The following is a 26,716-nucleotide window of genomic DNA, read 5'->3' as shown; positions in this document are numbered from 1 at the left end:
TTAGTCCTGGCCTTTCCACTAATTAGGGTCTGTGGCTTCTGTCAAGTCACTTAACCTATCTCCTATCTGAATTTTACTTTTTCATCTATCTAACATGCAGGTTTATTGAAGTACTGAATCAAATGCTGTAATATAGTCAGAAGCATTTTGTAACACTGTATGAGCTCTATTTCACTGTAAAGCTCTATTTAAATTAAGTTAAAAAAAAAAAAAAAGTAAGTGCAAGCTATTACCAGATTTTCCAGGTATTTTCTACACTGACTTTGTAAACTGTAGGTGAGATGCAAAACACTGGATTGGATTTAACATTATATTCAAAATAAATTCAAAATAAAAATTATATTAAGGTATATTAATAATGGCAGCTTACTTTCCCAATCATTGCGAACATCAACATTCCAGAAGTAATTGCAGACCTCATGTCCTGTAACACCTTTCACTGCATGGGTAGCTTTCAAAGGATCCAGAACAATCCCATTTTCTTCTACTTCCCTTCGATATACCTAAAGAGGATATATTTAAAAACCTGTTTAAAAAGTAAAAATCAAACTCCTAAAGCACAAACTTGGAAGCAAGATTTAAAATTTTGCTGCTTTTTAGGAATTTCATTTATGAAAAACTATTTAAGGAACATAAACATTCTGCTAAAAGAAAATATAAAATCTCAAATTATTGACAACACATAAAAAATACTTAAAGCTATAGATCTGGGGTAAACTTCAACTATGAAAAACATACATATTCAATGAACACCTAATTACAAGAGTTGTTAAATTAAACCTGCTTAAACATCATCTCCTTAAGGATACTGATTTAAGGCAGTTTTATTCAATGCTACATACCCTGCATCTAGAGTAGTATCTGAAACACAGCAGCAGGCTCTCAATTATTTGTTGAATCAATGACTCACAGCTAAAATGGCATGAAGATCTATGCTATCTTGCTTTGTATTTTTTATTTTTTTAGAGACAGAGAGAAAGAGAGAGAGAGCGAGCATGTGAGTAGAGGGAAGGGCAGAGGGCGAGGGAGAGGAGAATTTTAAGCAGGCTCCACTTTCAGAGTAGAGCCCAACACAGGGCTTGATCTCATGACCCTGAGAACATGACCTGAGCTGAAATCAAGAGTTGGAAGCTTAACCAACTGAGCCTCCTGGCATCCCTATGCTATTTTCCTTTAAATACCAAAGTTGTATACCTAAAGTGCTAAGTAAAATTAATTATCTCAAAATTACAGGTTTCTACTTTAGGAAGTTTTGCATTAAGTTCTTTTCAGAAATGAATAATCATATTACTGTAGGAAGAACCAGCTCTCAGTTTATGGAGTGCTTTATGGTTCCAGAAATTGTTAGCACATTTCACATACAGCTCTTAAAAATCTCTTAAAATCTTTCTCACCAAACTACTTTTCCCTACATGCTTATATTCATGTTATGTGGACGGCTATCCTCCCAGTCACCCAAGTTGGAAACTTTAGACTTTTAACTCCTCCTCACACTTCACATAGCTCTTAAGCTCATCTGTCATTAATCTTCTATAAGACATCTAACAGCCTGACTTTTATATTACTGGCTACTTTTTTTAGGTAGGCCTTCATTCCCATGTACTTGATTCTCTTAGTTTCTTCCTTATCAGCCCAATCCTAAAATGTTACTTTGCATGCAGTGGCTAACTTATTGCTACAGACAACAGACTATTCTCCTTGGTGGACTATTTTATACTATCCATAACCCAAGCCCTCTCTCTATTAGGTTGTGGGCTGTAGGAACACTTACTCTCTATTTCTCATTCCACACAGAGGGACTTCATCTAGACTGTCACTCCTGGTTTCTCTTTATCCCCTCACTTTCCCTTCCCAAGGCGGGCAACAAGGACTTATCCGAATGTTGAGTATAAAATAAGGACTTAGAGGCCTGGCTCACCCCTTTTTCTACAGAGAGCTTGTGTCCTGGTTTTCTTCTGGGGCCTACTCTTGTGGGAAGGGCCTGTGATTGATTATCTAGCTATGACAGAAACATTGTTTTAATTCTCAGGTAACACATTAGCAAGACCTAGTGGCTGCTGATCTAAAGCAATATCCTCCAATTGACTTATTAGATTTATAGCTAACATTCTGATATTTCATCTGCTGTTTCTTCATATTTTTTAATTAGTCCCCTATTCAGGAGGAAAAGACATTCCAACATCTGATATTGTATCTGGCCTGGTAGAATAATTCTGGTCAACACTGTCTATGCAAAACTCCTGAATAAGAAGTTTGCTTTCAAGCTTTCCCTTGTTTGTGTGTGTGTGTGTGTATATATACACACACACATATATGTGTATATATATATATATATTTTTTTTTAAATCTAAAATACGCTTGCATCACCTTTGTCACAATCTTGCTTCCATTTCCAGACATAGTTCAAATGCTTCTCCTCAGTATAAAACAATCTGTTTCAAATCACAGAGATCTTTCTTTTCCAATTTTCTTCACTACTCATCTTCATTCAATACATTATCAGATAGAAACAAATAATGTCAATATCCTCCTTCCCCAACAAAAGTTTCAGCTTGGAAAAAGTCTTGTTAAATATCTCTTTATCTTTAGCATAGTGCCTTGGGCATAAGTATTCCAAAACTCAATGCAGCTGTTGTTTTGAATCCATCTATAAAACTTATTCTTTGCTCTTTGTCTCTTCTGTTTAAAGATGTGAATAAGATTAGCAGACCCATCTCCAAATATTCAAAGAGGATGCAATGAGAGAAAGGACAAGTGAGGGACAGGAAAAAAGGGCAACAAAGTGACATCTGGGTATAATATTTAGTATATTAAACAATAAAGAGAAATATCTAAATACCCAGCAACTAATTATGACTTATTCATATGTAAACACCCAAATTTTATTTTCTCCATGGCCCAGGTAAAACAGGACGGTTTGTACATAGATTTTTACTGTGATCTTAAAGAGACTGTGTAAAAGCCAAAGTACATTTTGCGTCCTAGTATCTGGTGTTTCTTTGAACATATGTAGTAATCCGTTTAAAAGGAATTTTAAAATTCATTCACATCAATGGTTAGTAATGATAATATGACCTTAACAGAGCTGCAGTTAGCAACCTATAACATTTTACTGGGAATTACCTTCATTTCTCCTTCTTCTACAACCAACTGCCAATTAGCATCTCCACCTACATCCTGTAATGAGTAAGTCATGTGGTTTTGCACCATCTCTTCAACCTTGGAAAGAAAAAGTAAGCCATTAAGAATCCATATCCAATGAATAGCGATGGCATAATCTCTTAGACAGAATGATATTCAGTTTGTTTCAGTTCAGAAATGTTCTTAGAAAGCTCAGCAACCAAATGCACAAAGGTTAGTATATTTTATACAGTGCTGAAGGATTTAGTCCACATTCCAGGTATCATATCCAGGTTAATGACAGGGGGCAGAAACCGAGAGAAAGAAGATGCTTCACTCAAATAACATATATTGGTCTAATGTGCTTAAATAAAGTGAGCAAAATAAGCATTTTTCTGGGGGGAAAAAATTCTTCCTTAACCATAAAATGCTTCTTTACGGAGATAATGTCTTAAAACATAAAATCATGTGACACTAAGGGTAAAAGGGACACAAGTTGTTCTAGTCCAATGCTTCTATGTTTAAGACTACAAAGATAATAGAATGTTATATGGCAAGATTTCCCTATTAAAAGGATAACAAAACTTTCATTGCTTCACTGATAGATTTTGCTTCTACCAACAATATAAGCCACATTAAAAAAACTAACCTAAGCCCGATTTATTTGACTCCAATTTCACTGTTTTACATTCTTTTAGGGAAAGTGCAAACATGCACATCTGCAAACATTTACAAATAATCACCTTTTAATGTCTTTTTTTACTAGCTAGTCTTTTTAGTGAAATTTAAATAAAACCTATGCTTTTAACTATCACAAATTACTCCTACACATTTTATATAAGCAAATAAAACTGAGTATTTCGGGTGCCTGGGTGGCTCAGTGGGTTAAAACCTCTGCCTTCGGCTCAGGTTATGATCTCAGGGTCCTGGGATAGAGTCCCGCATTGGGTTCCCTGCTCAGTGGAGTACCTGCTTCCTCCTCTCTCTCTCTGCCGGCCTATCTGCCTACTTGTGATCTCTGTCAAATAAACAAATAAAATTAAAAAAAAACCCAAAACCAAAACCAAAAAACACTGAGTATTTCACACTCCCAAGAATCCACAGATTCACTGGTAAGATTTCATGTGAGTGCTATTCGTAAACACTACTAGTTTCAAACATCTTTTTAAATAGATGATAAAAAGATGGTTTATGGAGTTGCTTCCTTTATCATGTATGCAGAGACACTTTTTTTACATTCCATTTACTAACCTTTAAATCATAATTTTGTTTTATATAATAAGTACATCAGAAAAGGCAGGAAAGCGTTGGAAATATATATATTATACTTCCACTTAATTTATTCCTAAATTCGACAACTTATTTTACATAAAATCTACTGCATTCATTAGGGATATAGAATTAGAACCAGGTTTACACATATTTTCAAGTAAAATACAGGAATGGTTTATGGCAAAAATTGCTAAAATTATTAACTCTGGGGGTAAATTTTTCTACACAGAAGGATGTTATCAATATGTAACAGTGACATGTACTTCTCCTACATTAAGTTTTCTAGATTTCAAAATCCATTTCTGCTTGTAGGTATGACTTTAAGTATCTCCCTAATTGGTAATAATCTTAAAGGTATTGATAAAAATTTTATACTGAGGTTCTACAATTATTTTAGTACTAAATAAAGCACTAACATAACATTTTATAACTTTATTCATAATCTTCAAAACAATGTGAATGGTATTGAGCTAAAGGTTTGAAAGAAAATTAAAAATGTGACAAACAGTACATTCTATGATATATTTTTTTAAATAATCTCTACACCCAACACAGGACTTGAACTCATGACCCTTAGATCGAGTCACATGCCAGCTAGGCACTCCATATTCTATGGTTATATAAAGGCTTCAGTAGAAAATATAACTCCAGGGGCTGCCTAGAAAAATTTGTGTGCCTCTCTAATTTTGAAATCTGCTCTGAGAGAGTAAGGAGAACTAATACAGGATTTCCAAGTTATGAAGACATACAAAACATACTTGAGTTCCCAAAGAGGAAGGAAGAAAGAGAGTTCCAGTTAGTATACATAAATAAAACAACTGCTGTAGAACTGGCTTGATTCATTGGTCTGTGTCACAGTGTGACTGGGAAAAACTTTTACCCTTTTTAGATCCTAAGATCTTAAAAAATTTTTAGATATGAATATGTACTTTTTAAGTGGGACACTAGGACTTCAGAACACCAATATTTATTACCAGATTAGAAGCAGAAAGAAATGCTCCCCAGAAATAAGACCTACTTTAAGTAGACCACTTGTTATGTAAAAGATTTTACTGTGCTAAAAAACAAAGAGTTCTGTTTCAAAAAAACATTTAGTACTGTGTTAAACTCTTTTGTTGTAAAGTATGCAGGTAATTGTATTTTCGTTTGGGAGATTATTCCTGCTAAGTTATTTCAAATGTTTCAATAATAAGAAGATAGTTTTGTGTTTTGGTCCCAAAGAAACTAGATTCCACAAATATAAAGTGAAAGCTATTTACATAGGTTAAAACAATGTACGGTAAGTGCATTTAACATTGTTTTTTTAGAAAGATGAAAAAATGGTATTACTACCACAGTTACCACTGCATCTATGGAAAACTGTTTAGTCTTTTGCTCTGATGTACTTCCCTGACTTAAGGGGCTTCAATAAGTTCAACAAAGAAATAAAAAAGATGAATTTGTGCTGTGATTCTAGGAAATTAAAGAAACTAAAGTACCCAATTATTAGAGTAACCGTCTCTGCAAAGCTTTCATCATGGTATCTTTACCCATTATGGCATCTTCCTCGAAGTAATAACACTGAGATTAAGAATCTGAGAGGTGATGCAGGTAAAATCTCACTCGAATGATTTTCATGTTCACCGCAATAAAATGTGAGGAAGTAAGTGTTACTACTGGGGTAGTGACTTGGGCATTTGTGACCACACTGGCTTTTCGAATCTACCGTAATGACCTGCTCTGTTTATTGTTTTCAGTTATGACTGCATTTCACAAATAATTGGGAAACAAGGGGCCATTGCGTTGGATGACAATAATAAAACACAAGCCAAATTTACTTTTTTGTAGGCTCAAAATCTGATACACTAGGAAACAATATTACTAGTAACATCTGGTGTCACTTTAAGAAATAAAAGACTGGATCAGAATAACTAAGGCAGGTTTCATCTGGTTTAATAGTTTTAAATAGACTACACATAATTTCAGGAATCATGCCCTGATTTTTCTGGACCTAGAGTTGAAAATGATAAGCTGACATACACAGCATTTTAACAAATGAACTATGAAAAATGGAGATAAAGCACATTTAAAATAAGAGATGATGGCATACCAATTCTAGCCTTTTCTTCTACCACCCATTTGAGTCACTCAGTATGCCATTTTAGAAGGCTAACTGGATTTTTCTAACATTACCAATACAGAAATTTTTATTGATGATAAAACAAATATATAAGGGACAAAATTCTAATGAACGAAAGTCTAGATGGGTTCAAAGACTGCTGAGATCTCTCTTCTCTTTTTTGTCATCAATTTTTATTGATGATAAAACAAATATATAAGGAACAAAATTCTAATGAACAAAAGTCTAGACGGGTTCAAAGACTGCTGAGATCTCTCTTCTCTCCTTTCACTCATGTGAAAGGAGTACAACTAGGCTTATTGTTACAGAGTCAGAGGGATTTGTTGGATGGAATAATTTACTAATAACAAATTAAGGGGCGCCTGGGTGGCTCAGTGGGTTAAGCCTCTGCCTCTGGCTCAGGTCATGATCTCAGGGTCCTGGGATCGAGCCCCACATCGGGAATCTCTGCTCAGCAGGGAGCCTGCTTCCTTCTCTTTGCCTGCCTCTCTGCTACTTGTGATCTCTCTGTCAAATAAATAAATAAAATCTTAAAAAAAAAAAAAAACCAAATTAAGAATGTACTGTTAACCCAAGAGAAAAATGTATAGGACATGAATAGTCAATTCACTAAAGAAATGCAAAAAGACAGGGCGCCTGGGTGGCTCAGTGGGTTGTGCCTTCAGCTCAGGTCATGATCTCAGGTTCCTGGGATCCAGCCCCACATCAGGCTCTCTGCTTAGCAGAGAGCCTGCTTCCTCCTTTCTCTCTCTCTGTCTGCCTCTCTGCCTACTTGTGATCTCTCTCTCTCTGTCAAATAAATAAACAAACAAACAAATAAATAAATAAATAAAATCTTAAAAAAATAATAATAAAAAAAACAACAACAACAAAAAAAAGAAATGCAAAAAGCCAAGAAGGAAAAATACCACTTTTTAGGGGCACCTGGGTGGGTCAGTGGGTTAAAGCCTCTGCCCTCGGCTCAGGTCATGATCCCAGTGTCCTGGGATTGGGGCCCACATCGGGCTCTCTGCTTAGCTCAACTTTTTTAATGAACAGTTTGGCATTAAGAATAAAAAAGACCTCAGAAGTGTGTGACCTCAGAAGCTTCTGTCTTAATAATTCCACATCTAGGAATGTATTCTAAGGAAATAACTGGATAAGTGTACAAAGATACATACATATATTACACACACACACACACACACACCACACATATGGATGGTATATATATCAGTATGCTCTTGCAGCACTATTTATAATATTTATTTATAATGGAGACAAACTGAAAATAAACTAAATATTCCATATTAGGTAAGTAGGTAAGTCCTATATGTATATCCGTATTAACAGACAAGGAGATGAAGACCCATGTTTACTGATGGGAAAATGGGTTTCACTATAAAAAAAAAAGAAAAAAGAAAGAAAAAGCTGGTACAAAATAGTATATATGAAACTGCCTACTTTGGTAGAAAAAAACAGTTACTAAAGTGTGTGTATTTATCCATATGTGGCTGATTTTATTTACTCCACTTTCTAGTTCTGCTAAATTAGAATGTATTATTGTACAATAAACACAGGAAGGGTTAAATACATAATTACCACAATAATAAAGTATCACTATGGACATAAAGGGGGAAAAGAGATTAACTGCTAGAGCCCAAGTCTGCTAATGACAACAAATGTTTTAGCAAGAACAATAAATATTTAAAGAACTCAATGCCATTCTTCTGCAACTCTGCCTCTTTTGGCATATAAAACAGTACAATAATTAATAGCTAAAAACAGAATCTGAATTATCATGAGCATCACATATTAGAAAAAATCGCACCAGAATTATCTTTCTCAAGTTATATACCTGAGTTACACAAAATATTAAAAAGTATGCTACAATTTGGCAAAATCTTGTAAAAATCTGGGCACCTGTGTAGATATTCATTTATATTTGAAGAATTTCAGCTCTTTTAAAGCTCTATAGGTTGGGTCCAATAGAGGCATCTATTATGGCTTATACTCTTTTACTGCTCTCATTACATTTTCATTTATAGCCTGTGTATTCCTATAATTTGAGGGAAAATGGTCACCAGTACTCATGGGCTTTAGTCTGTTATTTTATTATTTTTTTTTAAATTTTTTTTAAAAGATTTTATTTATTTATTTGACAGAGAACACAAGTAGGCTGAGAGGCAGGCAGAGAGAGAGAGGAGGAAGCAGGCTCCCTGCTGAGCAGAGAGTCCGATGCGGGACTCGATCCCAGGACCCTGAGATCATGACCTGAGCCGAAGGCAGCGGCTTAGCCCACTGAGCCACCCAGGCGCCCTGTTATTTTATTATTTTAATGCAAGGTGGAGTGTAGCAGAATTTTGCCACTGATTTATTGCAAATATGAGATGCTTTTAAAAAGCTTGCATAGGGGCACCTGGGTGGCTCAAGGGGTTAAGCCTCTGCCTTCGGCTCAGGTCATGATCCCAGGGTCCTGGGATCGAGCCCCACATCGGGATCTTTGCTCAGCAGGGATCCTGTTTCCCTTCATCTCTCTGCCTGCCTCTCTGCCTACCTGTGATCTCTGTCAAATAAATAAAATCTTATAAAAAGCTTGCATAAATGAACAAAATTAAGAAATACTGGAATAAGTTTGTTTCTGGGTGATTTCTGATGCAGAACTGATACATCTCTTTCTCAAAAAAAGTTCAAAGAGAAAAAAAGCAGCAAAAGTAAAAAAAAATACATTTTGGGCCTTAACCTTAACTTTCACCTTTATTGCATACTTAAAAAACAAATGTAAATTTTATTCATATGTAAACTAAGAAATCTGTTCTAAATTATGACTTTAAAAAACATTTACTAGAATACAGTTGACCCTTGAACAACATAAGAGTTTGAACTGTGCAGGTCCACCTACACATGGATTAGTTCCAATAAATATAGAGCAGTATTGTAAATGTATTTTCTCTTCTTTACAATACTCTTCTTTTCTTTTCTCAAAGTTACCTTACTGTAAGAATATAGTATATGATACATATAACATATAAAATGTATTTTAATCAACTGTTTATATTATTATAAGCTATTATTAAGTATTAGTGGTTAAATCTGGGGGGAGTCAAAGTTTTATGTGGATTTTTGACTGGAAGGGTCGGTGCCCCAACCCCTGCATTGTTCAACTGTACTCTGATAGAGAAAAAATAATGTAGAAAATTGATTATTCAAAGAAATTGTTATTATTATAAAAATAGCTAATAAACAGCTATATAATAGCTAATAAAAGCTCACTTATCTAGCATTTACAACATGCCAGGCTCTAGTCAGATCACAGTCCTAGCTAAATCACAGAAGTGAAGCACAGAAGAAGTAGAAACGTTGTCCAAGATCACGCAACTAAGCAGGATTTAAACTCAGTCGTTCTGACTAAAGAGCTCAGCTTCCTATCGTAAGGTAACACAATGTAATGCAATAAAATACAATCACCATAAAGATACAAAGCTGAATGGCAAAGATAAAAGGATTGAAGAATTTTAAAAACTAATGCTGATACTAAAAATCATTCTTTCGATAATAATTTGACTTATATATTATGAGGACAGAGACTGTTAGCATCTAGCTTCCTGTCTTAAATTCCTAAATATGTAATAGTGCATCTGAACAGGAATATTAATTTATAATATCCAAGGGTAATTTGCATAACAAAAATCAGTTAAATGGAGCTTAGTATGACAAGAGTAATGAGACAAATATTTAAAAAGATACTTCCTTGTTCAATTATGAGATACTGTAAATTACAACTGGGGCTGCTAAAACCTGCTTTTATGCTGTAATCTAACATATCATGTAAACCATGTTCATCAAAGTTGCTGAATCCTGTCTGAAGAAAGAGATACTACATGATATTTAAAAACCAGATTATCTTCTACTTGTTGCAATTCAGTTTGAAATCGTTCAGGAGTACCTCCTATATGGCAAAGTTCCTAGCTATTCACAGCAGACGATACAAAGGGCACATGCAAGCCTGACAGAGGAACTATTTAGTAGATACGGCCTTTTTAATGCTTATTGTTACTATTTAAAAATTCAAAGCCAAAACCAGTGGCCTAACCAAAAGATAGCTAGGAATTGGGAAAGCAGGCTGAAATATAGCAGAGACAGACTCAAGTCCACTCTATACAGTCATACAGTACCTGGGAGCTGAATCTGTGAACATCGTCAGAGGCACTGACTAGATCAATGGAAGACATGGAGGAAGAGCGACTATAGGGCTACCAGAGACAGACAAAGAAAAAACCAAGTAATCAGAACAAAGGCACAACAGAGCATTCAGTACCAACTTCCAAACACAAGATAAAGAAAGAAAGAACAAAGCACTATATGAAACAAGCTCAGCAGCAAGTGCTGACTTAATGCACCTATTATGGTTTATGCTCCAAAATCTTTCTAAAAGGAATGCAGTACTTCCAATAATACAAAATAATATCACTTAACCCCAAAGAAAAAAGTGATTTAACATAACTGGCTCCACTTCTGGTTAACTGTTTTGGACTAGCAATTCCCTATCCTCCCATCCCCCCTCTCCCATTAAACAAAAAAGAAAGAACATTATATTCAAAAGATTTCTAACTGTTTTGGAGGATGTATATGGAAGAAAGTATACAATACCAAAAAAATCTCATTCTTAAATTCAAGAAAAGGGAAAACTTTTACAACAAGATAGCTCCATCAACAATGAAGATATTTTCAGTATCTATGACATTAGCTTACCTTTTGGACAAACCTATGAGTCCCCACAGAAGAAAAGGCATCTCCAGATGGCATGGATGTAGGCCAGTGTAATCTGACCTTTTCGCTCTGTGACTAAGAAAACATACAATGTTAGGTGGGAAGGTTTTAAAGTGTACTATGCAGTTTAAGAATGGATAATATAATCTGAAACTATCAACATTTAATTACTGAACACTTTAGTACTTATAAATATTTGAATTACAAAAATACTCTGAAGGTAAAAGCTTTGCTATGACCTGACCTTTACTTCATGTACACTAATTCAGTCTCTTTTAGACTCCATAGATACCACTTTTGATTAGGGACTGGCTCTCTAATTTTGACACTCTCTGATACCAGTATGGCATTATTTACCACAAATCTTCATTAACACTACTGTTGAAGTAATTTCTTATACCCAAACTCTTTCCAAATTATTCTAATCATTCCACTTCAGCAGGGTTGTGCAGGGTCATACCATTTGAACCACTATCACTATTTGCTTCAGTTGTGTTACAAAGAACACAGCACCAATATCTTTAGCTCCTTTCCATGAAGATATCTGGCCTTCTGGCCTTCAACCCACTGTGTCGTTCCTCTTCAGTGGCCACTTAACCTTCTGTTTTCCTCCTGAACTTGCCCAGTTTCTTCTCACTTATTCAATACCTACTAAATAGAAAGTACCAGAAGCTGCACTGTTTGTCTGCTCATCTTGTAACTATGCAGAAGACAAGCAGTCATTTCTATTCAACACTATCTGAACAGAACTGCTAAGATCTCATTCTCACTTACCACTTCACTGAAAATTTCTGTCCTTTTTGTTGGTAAAAAATGTAGACCAATGTAAACTCAAAATGTGTCTCTGAAGAATACCTAAGTAATGGCTGTGCTGTTGGGAGTCCTGTGCAAAATCTACTGCATACGAGGGAAATTATCTAAATCTGTGGAACTAAATTCATGGATTACTGACACTATTCTAGAGTATTACCACACTGTAATTACCCTTGTAATATCAACATGCCCATCAAGCAAGGAAAGTCATGGTCTGTTTAACGATCCATTTTGCAGAATATCTACCACAGCGTCAGGAACAGACTGAAATCAAAGAGCCCCATGAATATTATTCTCCAAAGTTTACAAAAGTTTTCATCAATCCTCTTAAACTCCAACTCAACCACCATTATTTGGTAGAGTAGCACTGTACAGCCAGAAAGGATGATCTGAACCATCTTGTGTAACTCCTTGTTTTACATTTTAGAAAACCAAGGCCCAAAGAATTTAAGCAGTTAAGTTTACAGCTACATCATTAGTCACCGGCAAGACTAAGATTAAAGTTGTATTGACCTATTCTCCCCAAAATACCACAACTTAGATTAAAACAAAAACAAAACCAAAAAAGCACCCATGTGAAGCAGAAGAAAAACAAAACAAAACAACATTTAAAAAGCCAAACACAAAGATATTCCTTCAGGTAATACTTTAGTGATCAGGTAATACTTTAGTGATCTAGAAATGGAGCTCGTTTAGGAACTGAAAGCTTCCATTCTTATTGAATGCGCATACCATCTTTGGGGGGCATTAAAAAAGGACTAATAGACTTTATAAATTAATGTAACAAAAACTTTTAATCACTGATTTAGAAAAAAAATAATGAAAGAAAAACACAAAAAGCAAAAGTCACTATTGCAGGTGATTTACCCTCAGGGAGACAGACCAGTGAATGGGCATAATGGCCATTTATGCCTTAGCAATGACAGGAATGAAAAAGCTAACTTTTTTATGCAAGTTCACTTGTAGTATAACTGATACACTTACAAATTTATTTGCAAGATGCTTAAAGCCCTGGTAAGAGTAACTAAAATTCTTCACCCTTAAGTACCATCTAGTGGTAATATATGATAACCGCATTGCTGCAGAATTAAAAGGAGGCAAAGGATCAAGTTAATCCTGAAACGAGAGTTGAAGGATTTTCCTTCAATGTTACAGAAATAGCTGGGTATAACTGTTGTGAATTTGATAATGATAAAATACTGAGCAAAGTTAAAAGTGATGAAGATATCGAAGGTGAAGGTAGTAAAAGCAATAAAGGAGACAAATTCTTGGTCATCTTCCTTGTGAATTCATATGGTTGGGACCTGTGAGAAATCCATAAATTGTTTCACTCAGATTAAACATATGCTTGTTCTTAATAAAGCTGGATACTTCAAGGGGAATAGGCAGAATATTTCCAGTTAGTTTCATGCTAATTATGCATGACTCCTTTAAGCAGTCAGTGGTCTCCTTTCTATTGCTTAAAAATTTCATCAATGAAGGAACTGACTTGTAAAGATTCTTCTACATTTGTGACTCAGTGTAGACACAATTCATTTTCTAGGTTTACAGTTCATTTCTATTACGTTCACAGTTTTCAAATTCCATATACAAAATAACATACATCAAGGAATGCCTAGTTTTAGAATTTTTAATAAAAGATATACCTGTTCCTCTATTTTATCTTGTCTGTCAAGAGCAGCTTCGACAGCATCAAAGAACTCTTCTTCATTAATCAGACTGTTTGGACCTTCCTATTCAAACACATGGAAGAAAAAAAAAATCACTTAATCAAAGAAAACAAAAAAAAATTTCCCTTGTTAAAAAGCAACTTAAAAAAAAATCAAACAACCCTTTATCTCCTCCTGCTTACCAAGCAAAAGAGCTATTGGGGCTAAATCAACTGGTCTTTCTCCTACTTGTCACATTAGCAGCATTTCTTATGTAAATGACTCTCTTTGAAGAGTTCTCTCCCCTCCCTTGGATTCCTAATTTCCCAGTTCCTCTCTATCCAAGCCTCTTCTTTGGACTCCCTTAAATAAAATGTAGGTATTGCGGGGCGCCTGGGTGGCTCAGTGGATTAAGCCGCTGCCTTCGGCTTGGGTCGTGATCTCAGGGTCCTGGGATCGAGTCCCGCATCGGGCTCTCTGCTCAGCAGGGAGCCTGCTTCCCTCTCTCTCTCTCCCTGGCTGCATCTCTGTCTGCTTGTGATTTCTGTCAAATAAATAAATAGATAAATAAATCTTTAAAATAAAAAAATAAAATAAAATAAATGTAGGTGTTCCTCAGGGTTCCACACTTGCTCTCCCACAGCACTTAATCATTTCTAAGGCTGTGGTCATGAGATGATTCCCAAATTCACAGCCTATCCATCTCTCTCCTATGTGCAGGGTTCCACACTTGCTCTCCCACAGCACTTAATCATTTCTAAGGCTGTGGTCATGATTTCCAAATTCACAGCCTATCCATCTCTCTCCTATGTGTTAGACCTTTGCATCCAATAATACTTAAAACCTCTTCAGGTTAATGCTGCAGTTCACATGCAACAAACATGTCTAAAACCTATTTTTCCCCTATCTCTACACCAATCTAAGGCAGAATGCAGGGCCTGTCCTGGATTTCTCCCACTTCCCTTGTTCAATCACCACACCCTTTAATCTTACTTTCTAAATAGCTAGGTTTACCCACGTCTATTCCTACTGCTCTATCTTAATTTTAATTCTCACGTGCAAGACTGAAAAAGTCTGGGAAGCCCCCAGTTCACAACTGTCAACTTCAATCCACTCTCCTCACTGCAGGGAGCAAGAATGATTTTTCCAAACTGTAAATCTGAGAACTTCACTTGCTTAAAATCCATTCCCTGAGTGTCTGCAAGGATTCTTATATACCTTGCTAGCCAGTCTCACCACTCCCTATTCTCAATCAGCTCTACCCTCCAAAGAAAAGATCTTTCAGTTCCCCTGAGGCAAAATGTGTGTTTTGTTTGCTTCTGGCTTCCCAATGTTTTCCTTCTTCTCAGCCCCTATAAGCACTCTATCTACTCACCTAGTTAATAGCTACTCAGCCTACTCATTCTTATAGCTTTACCTAAAATGTCCTTTTCTCTAGGAGGCCACCATCCCTGATTCAAAAACTTCTCAGTGCTAACAGTGCTTCATAACTGCCTGTAACTCTCCCGTTTTCCCATTACATAGGTAGTGCCCTCAGGCAGGATCCTGTATATCCCCATGCCCTAGTACAGTGTCTTACATTTACAGTAAATCTTAAGTAATGAATTTAAGATTAAAAATTGCCAAAGCTACAGATGACAGAGACAGTTAACTTTTATTCAATAATTAGAACATCATAAATGTTTGATAAGACCCAAAATAAGTCATAATCTGAATGAGTGTCTAAAAACCATGCAAACATAGCACTCACACAAGAAAATACAGATGGCTCAAAATATCAAAAGGAAGGGGGGGGGTAATGAGGAAGCATAAAAACAGAAGCCCTAAAGGCCCTAAAGGACATTTAACTTGATACCACAAGGGTCAGTGAGAAAAAAACTGAAGTACCCTTAACCATTTTCTTCATTAAAGGAGAAAGAGGGAAGTACATCTCAGATGGATGGAAAACAATCATTTATTCAACAAATGCCACTAAAATAAAATACAGATTTTTACATTATACTGTAATCTTAAAAAACCTATGTGCACTGTTACAATATATTTAGAAGAGACCATTAAAAAATTAAAAACCCAGTAAATACAATTATTTAAAGTAGGGAATGCTTTTTTAAGCATGATACCAAATGTAGAAATCAGTACATCAAAAGACTGAGGGATTAATTACATTAAAGTATAAAACCTTTAGCGGTGCCTGGGTGGCTCAGTGGGTTAAAGCCTCTGCCTTCAGCTCAAGTCATGATCCCAGGGTCCTGGGATCAAGCCCCACATTGGGCTCTCTGCTCAGCAGGGACACTGCTTCCCATATAAACTTTTTTTAAAAAATGATTTATTTGTTTATTTGACAGACAGAGATCACAAGTAGGTAGAGAGGCAGGTGTGGGGGGTGGGGAAGCAGGGTCCCTGCTGAGCAGAGATCTCGATGCGGGGCTCGATCCCAGGGTCCTGAGATCATGACCTAAGTCGAAGGCAGAGGCTTTAACCCACTGAGCCACCCAGGTACCCCAAAAGCATAAAACTTTTATATGACAAAACCAACAATCAGAAGTTTAAAAAACTAAAAAAGGAAAAAAAATTGAAAAATGAAAAGCTAATCTTCCACATCTTCTAAATAGGAGAAACAAAAATCCACAACAGAATAAAAATAAAATATTAAGGGACATGGATATGTGAGTCATTCAAGAAGAAATAAAATGACCAGTAGACTTTTTTTTTTAAAGAGAGTCTATCTAAATCGTATCAACAAATTAGCAATTTAAAAAATCTGAAACTAGGGACACCTGGGTGGCTTAGTCATTAAGCATCTGCCTTTGACTCAGGTTGTGATCCCAGGATCCAGCCCCGCATTGGGCTCCCTGCTCCGAGGGAAGCCTGTTCTCCCCTCTACCCGCTCTCCCTCCTTGTGTAACCTCTGTTGACATGTCTCTGTCAAAAAAATTAAATCTTTAAAAAAATATATCTGAAACTAGTTAACAAATGTAATTATTAGCACAACGTACCTCTGATGATGGAACAAAAGGCAAGCTGAAGACAAAGCATAAACTGAGGCCCTCTAACTACCTCCCCCCCAACTCCTGGGTGGGATTCTTCCAGGAATTTTCCAACTATCTTAATGTTAATGCTTTGCTAGAGGGAAAAATAATCTTAACTTGACAATGGCAAGGCCTCCAGTATCCCTTGAATTTTCCTTGACATATGAAAATCCTTTTGAAACCACCGTTTTTCCTAACCTACCCCAACACCTTAGTATATAATCAGCCACCCCTCACAACCCTGGGACAGCAGCTCTTTCTGCCCAAGGGTCCAGTAATAAATAATAAAACCACATTTTTGCACCAGAGATGTCTCAAGAATTCTTTCTTGGTCGTCAGCTCCAGACCTCACCCCCCTGAACTTCGCCTATATTCCAAAACCACATCATATGGTGCCCAATGTGGGGCTTTGAGTCTTTATATCTGGACTCCAAGCTTCAGTGCAAACTTGGTGAGAACTTTCTCTTTTCCTTTACTCTCATTTCTGTGGTTCTTCAAGGAGTACAGCTCTATTGGAACATTTTCATGTCAATTGCTCAAGCTGTAAACCTCTAGCCCACGGCTTCTCTACGGGGAAGAGAAAGCTTGCCTTTTACCCTGGCCACGATGGCAATAAGACCCAGAAACCTGATGCTCCCTCTTTATTTCTATCCTTACACAAAGCTGTCTTGTCTTGGGGACACCGAAGTCACCAATGACTGCCAATCTTAAGACTCCCAAGTGAAGATTCCTCCTGGTTGATCTAATATGATCCCCATCCACATCCCTGGTCTAGCCACTTCTGGCTGTGGGACTTCCACTGGGAGCCAGCTGAAACCAGTACCCAATGGAATTAAAACCCAACTGGGGACCGTTCCCTAGGGAAGCTGACTATAAAGACCACATGTGTTGGAATATTGCTTAGATCTTGATGGGTTTCCCTGTCTTCCCTTGCCTAACATGGACTGCCTCCCTCCTTGTTGGCGGGAAAACACTGTGTCTGCTGATGAGCCCTAGAACCGGGAACCCTTTCTCTGCTTTCTGGCAGCACTTTGCCTCTTCTGTCTCCCCTTCCCCCTTCTCCTGTTTCTGCACCACCTTGGGTGCAGCCTGCATAACTGGCTTCCAAACCTTCCTCAGTGCCTCAGGCACTATGGCTCCTTCTCCCTTCACTGTCAAGGAGCAAGAAGAGCACCGCCTGGACCCAACACCACTTACTCCTGATTTCCCCACCAGTGTCTCAGGTAAAAACTGACAATAGGGAGGATCCAGGTGGAACACAATTCAATATTTAAATTAATTTAATTTTGTTGGCTTAATTAAGATAAGCATTTCATTAAAATGTGAAACTTTTATTCTATTGAGGTTTGCTAAAGGTCAAATAAGCTCGTGTTATCTCTTTGCAAATTGTTAGCAAAAACATGACTAAAATGATGGTTAATTGTCTGTCTCATAGTTTTCATGGGTTAAGAAAGCTTTCATAGTCTCTGGTAACCCGAAACTTATAAAAGTTTTGCTTGGATGATAAATGGGATTAATTGTTGGACATCTAGGTCTTTTCTAAATAAGATAAAGGGCTAAATCACTGATTACTAGACATAGGTTTGTGCTTTTGACTTCTTATTGCAGAGAAACCAAGGATATTTAAATCTGTTGGTAACATGTTCTGTGCTTAACTAATTCATAAATTTGTTATCTAAAGAATTCTGGTGTAACAGTTCACAGATGGTTACTACTTAGTCTTCATTGGAGATAAGGTTTCTATGAGTGAAAAATTCTGCTAAATGTAATTATATGAATGTAAATTATGTAAATTATGTAAATGTAATTATGACTGATGGAAAAAAGGGAAACAACTCTGTGGAAAAAGAGAAGATATATAAGGAAGATATCAAGAATCGAATGTAAGGAAGATATCAAGAATGGAAATACATTTTTGTTGAAGGTAAAAGAAGGTAATTTTGTCCTAAATAATATGGTTGTTTAGAGAGATGGCTTGGGACAAAATCTGAATGCAAAAGAAAGTTGTAGAAGGTTTGTGATGGAAAAACTTTGGAACGGAATTTTAGGTGTGGTCAGGATGGACCTTAAAATTGAAATGAATGAGACAAACCATAAGTGACTCTTAATCTCACAAAACAAACTGAGGGTTGCCGGGGGGAGGGGTTTTGGGAGAAGGGGGTGGGATTATGGATATTGGGGAGGGTATGTGATTTGGTGAGTGCTGTGAAGTGTGTAAACCTGGTGATTCACAGACCTGTACCCCTGGGGATAAAAATATATGTTTATAAAATTGAAATGAATGGATTTTAAAGTACACTGGTATAATGTTGAGCTCATTGGATTCAGCTGCCTCCCCATGCAACTCTCCTGGATGTTCTCCAACTGACTGATATTAACTCATATTTAGACACATCTCTATACCCTGGTCAGGAGGAAGAACTAACAGAAGATGAGACCTTCCACCTTCAACAACCTTAAAGATTTAAGGGTCAAAGCTTAGGGGGAAATGACGAGGGAACAGAAGGCAAAATGCAAACTAAAACCCTGAAACCTCCTAAACACACAGGCTTTTTGTAATTTCTGTAATCTTTCCTACATGAACATCTGGTTTTACTTGTATTATGAAAAAAATTAGGTAATTTTAAGAAGCTGACAGTTCACCCCCAAAATAAACCAAAAATAGCAAAAAAACAATGTGCTTAGCTTCAGAATTAAAATTGTAATAGCTTATATCCAGGAACCTTGTTTTTAAAAACCCCAAGGGTATCTAATTACATGATTTTTACACATTCTAAAAGGAGTAATTGACAGCTTAATAATTTTGAAGTATTACAGCTCAAACCTCATCATTATGAATATCCACACCTGGAAATCAATTCCAACATAAAACATAGTCAATAGCAACTCTGTTTTTTTTTTCCCCCTTTCTAAAATAAAAACAGGGGCACCTGGGTGGCTCAGTCAGTTAAGCATCTGCCTTTGGCTCAGGTCATGATCCCAGGGTCCTGGGACAGAGTCTCACATCAGACTCCCTGCTCAGTGGGAAGCCTGCTTTTCCCTCTCCCACTCCCACTGCTCGTGTTCCCCTCTCACTGTGTCTCTCTGTCAAATAAATAAAATCTTTAAAAATAAAAACACTGAGGAATTTTTTTTTTTTTTAATTTAAACATTTATTTGAGAGTGAGTGCAAAAGAGTAGGGGAGTGATAGAGGGAGAGAATCTTCAAGCAGAATTCCTGCTGAGCACTGACTCCAACCTGGGGCTTTGATCTTGGGATCCATGAGATCCATGAGATCTTGACCTGATCTGAAACCAAGAGTTTCAGCTAACCAACTGAGCCACCTCTCTTTCCTATTTTTTAAAAAATATAAACCAGAATTATGTTTTTTTTTTTTAAGATTTTACTTATTTTGAGAGAGAGAGAACACATGAGTGGGAGGAGGGGTAGAGGGAGAAGGAGACTCCCTGCTGAGCAGGGACCTAGAAGAGGGGCTGGACCCCAGGACCCTGGGATCATGATTCAAACCAAAGGCAGATGCCCAACTAACTGAGCCACTGAGGCACTGCTAACCATAACTGTTTTAACATTCTACTTCTATCTTTCCTGATACCCTTTATCACTCCATTTTTAAAATGTACATTTCAGGAATATCAACAATGTCAGAGACTATTAACAAATATATTTCTTTTTCTTTCTTTCTTTCTTTTTTTTTTTTTAAGATTTTATTTATTTATTTGACAGACAGAGATCACAAGTAGGCAAAGAGGCAGGCAGAGAGAAGGAAGCAGGCTCCCTGCGGAGCAGCAAACCCAATGTAGGGCTCGATCCCAGGACCCTGGGATCATGACCTGAGCGGAAGGCAGAGGCTTTAACCCACTGAGCCACCCAGGCGCCCCTTAACAAATATATTTCTTTTACCTCTTTCCCTCTAAAGAAATATTGTGGTAAACAGCTTATAAAATAATATGTGTATGTGCATGGAGAGGGAAAATGTATTAATCATTTAACAAAGAAACAAAAGAGGGGAAAAGGTTGGTTTCAGATCTTTTCAACTGAGAAGGACAAGGTAACGAGGACAGTTCCAGCTCTGCTGTGGATAGGACCTCACAGTATATTATAAAGCGCACACTAAAACCATTTTGTCTATATAGTGCTCAGGGTTTTCCTCTAGAAGTTGCTTTGCTTTTATTAAAAAAAAAAAAAAAAGAAGATAACATTAAAAATTATTGTCTTCCACAGTTAAGATAAAAACTTGTCCTATAATGCAGACAGGCCTAATAAATGAGTCTTTGAAAAGCCTACACTAATTTCAGTTAGTAAGCCTAACACATATTATGAAATACACATTTAATTAAATACTGAAGAACATACTACATGTCTAGAATACTTAAAGGTTGTAAAAGTATTATTTAAAAATTAATCACTTTTGTGACGGATATGGCCTGTATTTTCCTCCTTCTAAAATCAAAATATAACTTCATACCTCATAATCTGGCCCTCCAAAGTGGGATTTTTTCTTCAGTTCTGTCATGGCATTTTTGTATGCTTCCTCTATTCTTCTTCTTTTCTCAGTTTCCTGTTTCGTTTTTTTTTAAAGAAGCAAGTAAAAAATTATCATTTAGGGAGATTTTCTCTGCATTTCACCGAAATTTATAATTTGGCCAAACAATAATGACAAAACCCCCCACTTTCTTTCTGTGAAAAATTAGCTTGATTCAGTCCAAGAAAACACTTTTTCTCTGAGCTATACATTACACACAAGCTACCATTTAAATCAGCAAGAGCCACCTCATAGGTCGGTTATGGATTTAGATGAATTAAGTAACTGCCAAAGTACCTACACTTAAAAAAGTTAAACAAAAAAAAGAAAAAAGATGACACCGCAGATTTGCTTACAAGATAATCATGTGTTTGTATCCCCTGCCCCCCTCAGTAAAAGGTATATCTAATTTGTTTTAAAGAAAAGCAATGGATACCAGGAAGAAAATAACTCAATTAACAAGTGAAATCAATGAATGTTAAAATATATTCTAAGAAAGATAAATTTCTGGTACTTTCCCATTGCTGGTTAAAACTATTTCAGGGCTGAAAAAAGAGCTTAGATTTCTACTTGAACCCTCTCCTTTAAATCTATACTTATATAGTTAGAAGACCCAAGGCCAATACTTAAAAGAAAAAGGTTGCCTCTGGCACCAATCTCAAACTTACTTCTACAACCATAGATTGCACTGGTCAAATCTGATAACTTAAGTCTAAAAAGCTTGTAAGGAACCTAATGCTTTTATTCCCTTAACTCAAATACTTAGGGGCTCAATTTAAGTTCACATGAACTCACACAAAGCTAACTACTTCCAAATAACTATCAGAACTATCATGCAAATTAGTGTATTAGTTCATTAGAACCAAAGGGTAATTTTTTCATACTCAAGAGAAAGCGGGTCTATAGACCCACCAGAATGGCTAAAATTCAAAAAACAAAACAAAGAAATACCCACAAAACCCTGACAATACAAAGTGTTGCCAAGAGTGAAGAGCAAATGAATTCTCATCTATTGCTGGTGGAAGTATAAACTGATATAACCACTTTGGAAAGCTGTTTGCCAATATCCACTGCATACAGTATACACCCTATGAACCAACAATTCTACTGCTAGGTATGTACCTATATCCACCAAACGCTAGGTACAGGAATGCTCACAAGCAGCTTTATTCACAATAGCCAAAATATAAAAACTTAAGTGTCTATCAGCAGGAAAAAATGATAAACAAACTGAAGGCATACAATGAAATATAATAAAAAAGAATAAACTACCAGTAAATGTAACAACACAAATGAATCTCACAGTTATGTTAAATAACAGCACAATGACCCTGGAAAGTATACATGGCTACAAATGCAGTAAGTTAAGTTTAATGCTGAGGGGGAAAAAAGCCAAACACAAGAGTGTATATGGTCACATCTTGAGATGGTATAAGGTATGGACCAGGGAGGCATGCAGGAACCTTCAGATGCTATAAAAATTCTTTATCTAAGTGGTGCGTATAGGGGTGTATACATATGCACAAAAATCAAGTGGTACACTTACAGATGGGGCACCTGACCATATTTATGCTATATCTTAACTTTCAAAACTGAACACAACAAAAAAGTACAGCACAGCAATAATATTTGAAGGATTTAAGGGAAAATGAATAAGCATGTGAATGAAATTACAAACACACAAGCCTATTGAAGTAAGCAAATATCTTCAACAAATAGGTTTTCTCTTGTTAACATTATTGACAACTAAAATTGTGCAATCTCATAATTTTTGGTCTTCTGGGACATGACTTAAGTATACTTCTATAATAGAAGGGATCATTATTATAGGTAACCAAGAAAAATCATCATCACTCTAGTAATGATTAATATCTATATTAATTTTATATTAATATCTATATTAATTTTCTATTATTCAGCTGAAAGAATAATGGAACTGACATTAGGAATTAATATAAACAATTTTGCTATCAAATAGCTGTTATTATATCACCTATTACCCACTTAATTGTTCTCATTAGATTCAGCTCCTTGAAGGACAATTTCCTGTTTATTGCCATTTCCCCATTTCTAGCTTAGAGCTTAGCACATTACAAACATATAAATGCTTTTTGAATGAAACAGAAACTTCAATTAAACCGTATTATATTATCATTGTACTTTCCTTCCCAATTATATGTTACTTAAAAGACATTTGTTGATAAACACTCTCTATTCAAGAACCTTCTATTCCTTATACTCTATTCCGTATATTACACACATTATATATATGTCTATATCACACACACACACACACACACACACCTATATAAGTATACACACACATATACAAACTCACACTGCATATCAAACATACCCACACTCACATTTCATATAAAATGTAACTGGAATCCTATTTCAACTTAGAGAAAAAATTAGAGTGAATAAGATTTGACATTAGACCCGTATAAAACCATAAAATGCAGTAGTTTCTCAATTTCAATTAATACTGCCATCACTTGTGGCTGTTCTTTGCTTGCATGCTGCACAGAAAAGCAACAAAATTATTTTTTCCCAGATCCTTTTGTGTTCCTCAATGAAGAAAAAGAATAGAATACAGTGAAGATAAGCAAAAGTCCACCTCCCTTTCCAGCACTGCATATAAGAAACTTGATTGCTGAAAGGATGGGAAAGCCATGTTTCATTTTTAATGAATATTTTTTAGGTTGTGTGATAAGAATTTATGAATGAAGACTATGATTGCTTAGTGAAGGATAAAAAGATGAGAGACTGAAACCTTAAGAAAAAGATACCAGAAAGTTCAAAATAAGCTAGTCTGGGCATGTTGAACACTTACTTCTCTTGAACTACTGGTCTAAGGGAGTTAAGGGGTTGTCCTGTTTTCTCAGCACATAATTTTTTGTGTGTACATGAAATTTTCTAAAAATTCAATTTGATCCACATTGGTAGAGAGTTGAAATCTCTGAAGATATAATAGTTTGACTCCAGAATAATGGAATGTCTGTACCTTAAATACACATTTTCACTGCTTGTTTTTAAAGAATACATATTACCTGTCAATATGGTTTACTGACACCTACACTTGAGAATTCTTTTCTTCTACACAGAGGGACTTCCTTATATACACAGTACTAATCAAATCCTGTGGCATCCTGCCATTTTATCAGTGGTAATACTGCTTTACCTAGTTTCCTGCTTAAACGGATAAGACCTTCAAATACTACAAGCAATCTGACTCATTCATACCTGACAAGATTCTGACTAATGTCTGGCCTAGTATTCAGAGCTGAAATAAAAAATAGAATAAAATCCTTCCAATGGCTACTTAGTATCTCTGGACCAGTGTCTGGGCCTTTTCCTTCCTCCTATAAAATGATGGCATCACACCAGAACTACATCTTCTAAGATAAGTTTTCGTTTTAACATTTTATTATTTTCCTGATGTTGAATTCAAAAAAGAAGTTTTCCTACTAAACAAATTTACTAAGTCATAGCTGACACTAGGAACTAAAGATTCGTATTGTAATGTTACTATCAGTGCTGAAATTTTTTTTTTTAAGATTTTATTTATTTATTTGACAGAGAGAAATCACAAGTAGATGGAGAGGCAGGCAGAGAGAGGAAGGGAAGCAGGCTCCCTGCTGAGCAGAGAGCCCTGACTCGGGACTCGATCCCAGGACCCCGAGATCATGCCCCGAAGGCAGCCGCTTAACCCACTGAGCCACCCAGGCGCCCCTATCAGTGCTGAAATTTAAACAAAGGTGGAAGCAGGTGAACGTGAGGCAAATGTTCCATGAATAAACATGTGTTAAATAACAGCACAATGACCCTGGAAAGTACATATGGCTACAAATGCAGTAAGTTAATGTTTAACTTTATAAATTGGTGTTTCAGTTCATACAACTTAAATGTAGCTTCATTTATTTCACAATAAAGCTAGGTAATGTTAAGTGACTCATCATTTCTATTCCAAGGCATTACTATTACTAATACATAGACTTCTGCATTAAAATCCTACCACAAATTTGTATTGTATAGTAACTGAATACATAACTTGTAAATCTCACTAGGAAAATAAGTTTAAGATGCCTACAAAGTTTCAGAGGATTAGTACCTCCTGCTACTTCTATCAATCCCAATAGATTTTTCCCTAAGAAGTTAGTTTAAATGTTCAATCTGTTGACTGAAATAAAATCAGACTATTTTTTAAGAGGAAGAAAAACAAGATTTACCTTATCTAGTCTCTTTTGCCAGCTGTCCTCACGTTTTACCATTAGTTCAATACAATGAGAAAGTGTAGCAAGGATTCCCGCAGTAGTTGCTTTAAAAGTTATCGCCTCCCCTTTAAAGTCTATGCCATTAATTCCTCGTGGTGTTACATGCGGAAATACTGGGGGAAAAAAAAAAAGTTACTCACTGAAAGTCTTTCTAATGACGATTAACTCTTCATCAAAACTTAACACTAGAAGATGTTTAAAACCCAGCAAGTAAGAGCAGACTTTTGGATTATAATTTCCCTCTTGGTGGCCAACAACAAAAATTTCCATTCCTCACTCCATAAGCAAAGAAGCTTGTGGCAACATATGTACTTTCATATCTTTTTTTCTGGATTCTGTTTCCTGAAATCTATTTGCCATACTGTACCCAGTGAACAAAGTGGTAGGAGGAATAATACTTTAACAATAACACCCTGACAGCTTAAAGCGGGACCAAATTACAGCAAGAATGACTTTATATTTTGAAAGACCTAAAAAAAAAAACAACCTAACAATAAACTATAGAACTGAAAAAGGTAATGTAAAACTTTTACATAAACATCCACATTTTGGTCACACGTTGGTCTGAGACCAGTGCACACTTTAAACGGCTCTTACATGTTTATGTTTTATAATTGTAACTCAGAGTTCACCTTTGAATTAATGAAAAGTCTTAGAAACCACAAGATGCAAGCAAGAGAGCATAGTATCTTATACTCTTAACTAATAAGAAACCATTCCAATTGAACACTTCTAAGTGAAATGATACTCTCAACTTTAAAAATTCAAATGTAGATATGACAGCAAAGGTACAACTCACAAAAGAACAAATTGATAAAGTAAACTTCATCAAAATTTAAAATTTCTGCTCCTAAGAGTATTAAAAGAATAAAAGTTATAAAGAATGAGTAAATCTTCAGGTCTAATGTAGGGCACGATGACTACGATGATTACACTCAATAATACTGTGCTGATCCTCTACCCCTGAAGCAAATGATACATTACATGCTAATTTAAAAAACAAACAAACCAACCCAGCACCAGGTTGGTGGGGGGTGGGGAAACAGTGTGCAGAATACTAGAAATTTACTGAGACAGATTTCAGGTGTTCTCATTACAAAAATGGTAACTATGCAAGGAGATGTTATGTTAAATAGCTTGACTGCTATTTAATCATTTCACTGTG

At 36.0% G+C, this 26,716-nt stretch overlaps 1 protein-coding gene across 2 annotated transcripts in view; it reads right to left on the bottom strand.

Moving 5' to 3' along the window:
* Nucleotides 1–26,716, bottom strand: part of CERT1 (ceramide transporter 1) — a 111,247-nt gene that overhangs the window by 12,225 nt on the left and 72,306 nt on the right. Inside the window, exons 7-13 of one of the 2 annotated variants that reach the window (XM_013063697.2) lie at nucleotides 25,507–25,664; nucleotides 21,218–21,310; nucleotides 13,720–13,806; nucleotides 11,243–11,335; nucleotides 10,666–10,743; nucleotides 3,124–3,219; nucleotides 371–503 (exon numbers count right to left, since the gene is read on the bottom strand). In XM_013063697.2, coding sequence (XP_012919151.1) covers nucleotides 371–503; nucleotides 3,124–3,219; nucleotides 10,666–10,743; nucleotides 11,243–11,335; nucleotides 13,720–13,806; nucleotides 21,218–21,310; nucleotides 25,507–25,664 — 738 coding nt within the window. The remainder of the gene's footprint in view (nucleotides 1–370; nucleotides 504–3,123; nucleotides 3,220–10,665; nucleotides 10,744–11,242; nucleotides 11,336–13,719; nucleotides 13,807–21,217; nucleotides 21,311–25,506; nucleotides 25,665–26,716) is intronic. The other variant, XM_013063696.2, reaches the window with a different exon arrangement.

The sequence above is a fragment of the Mustela putorius genome, unplaced genomic scaffold (assembly GCF_011764305.1).
Source record: "Mustela putorius furo isolate JIRA1106 unplaced genomic scaffold, ASM1176430v1.1 tig00537350_pilon_pilon_pilon, whole genome shotgun sequence".
Lineage (NCBI taxonomy): Eukaryota > Metazoa > Chordata > Mammalia > Carnivora > Mustelidae > Mustela > Mustela putorius.
This window is presented reverse-complemented; position numbering and strand designations above follow the sequence as displayed.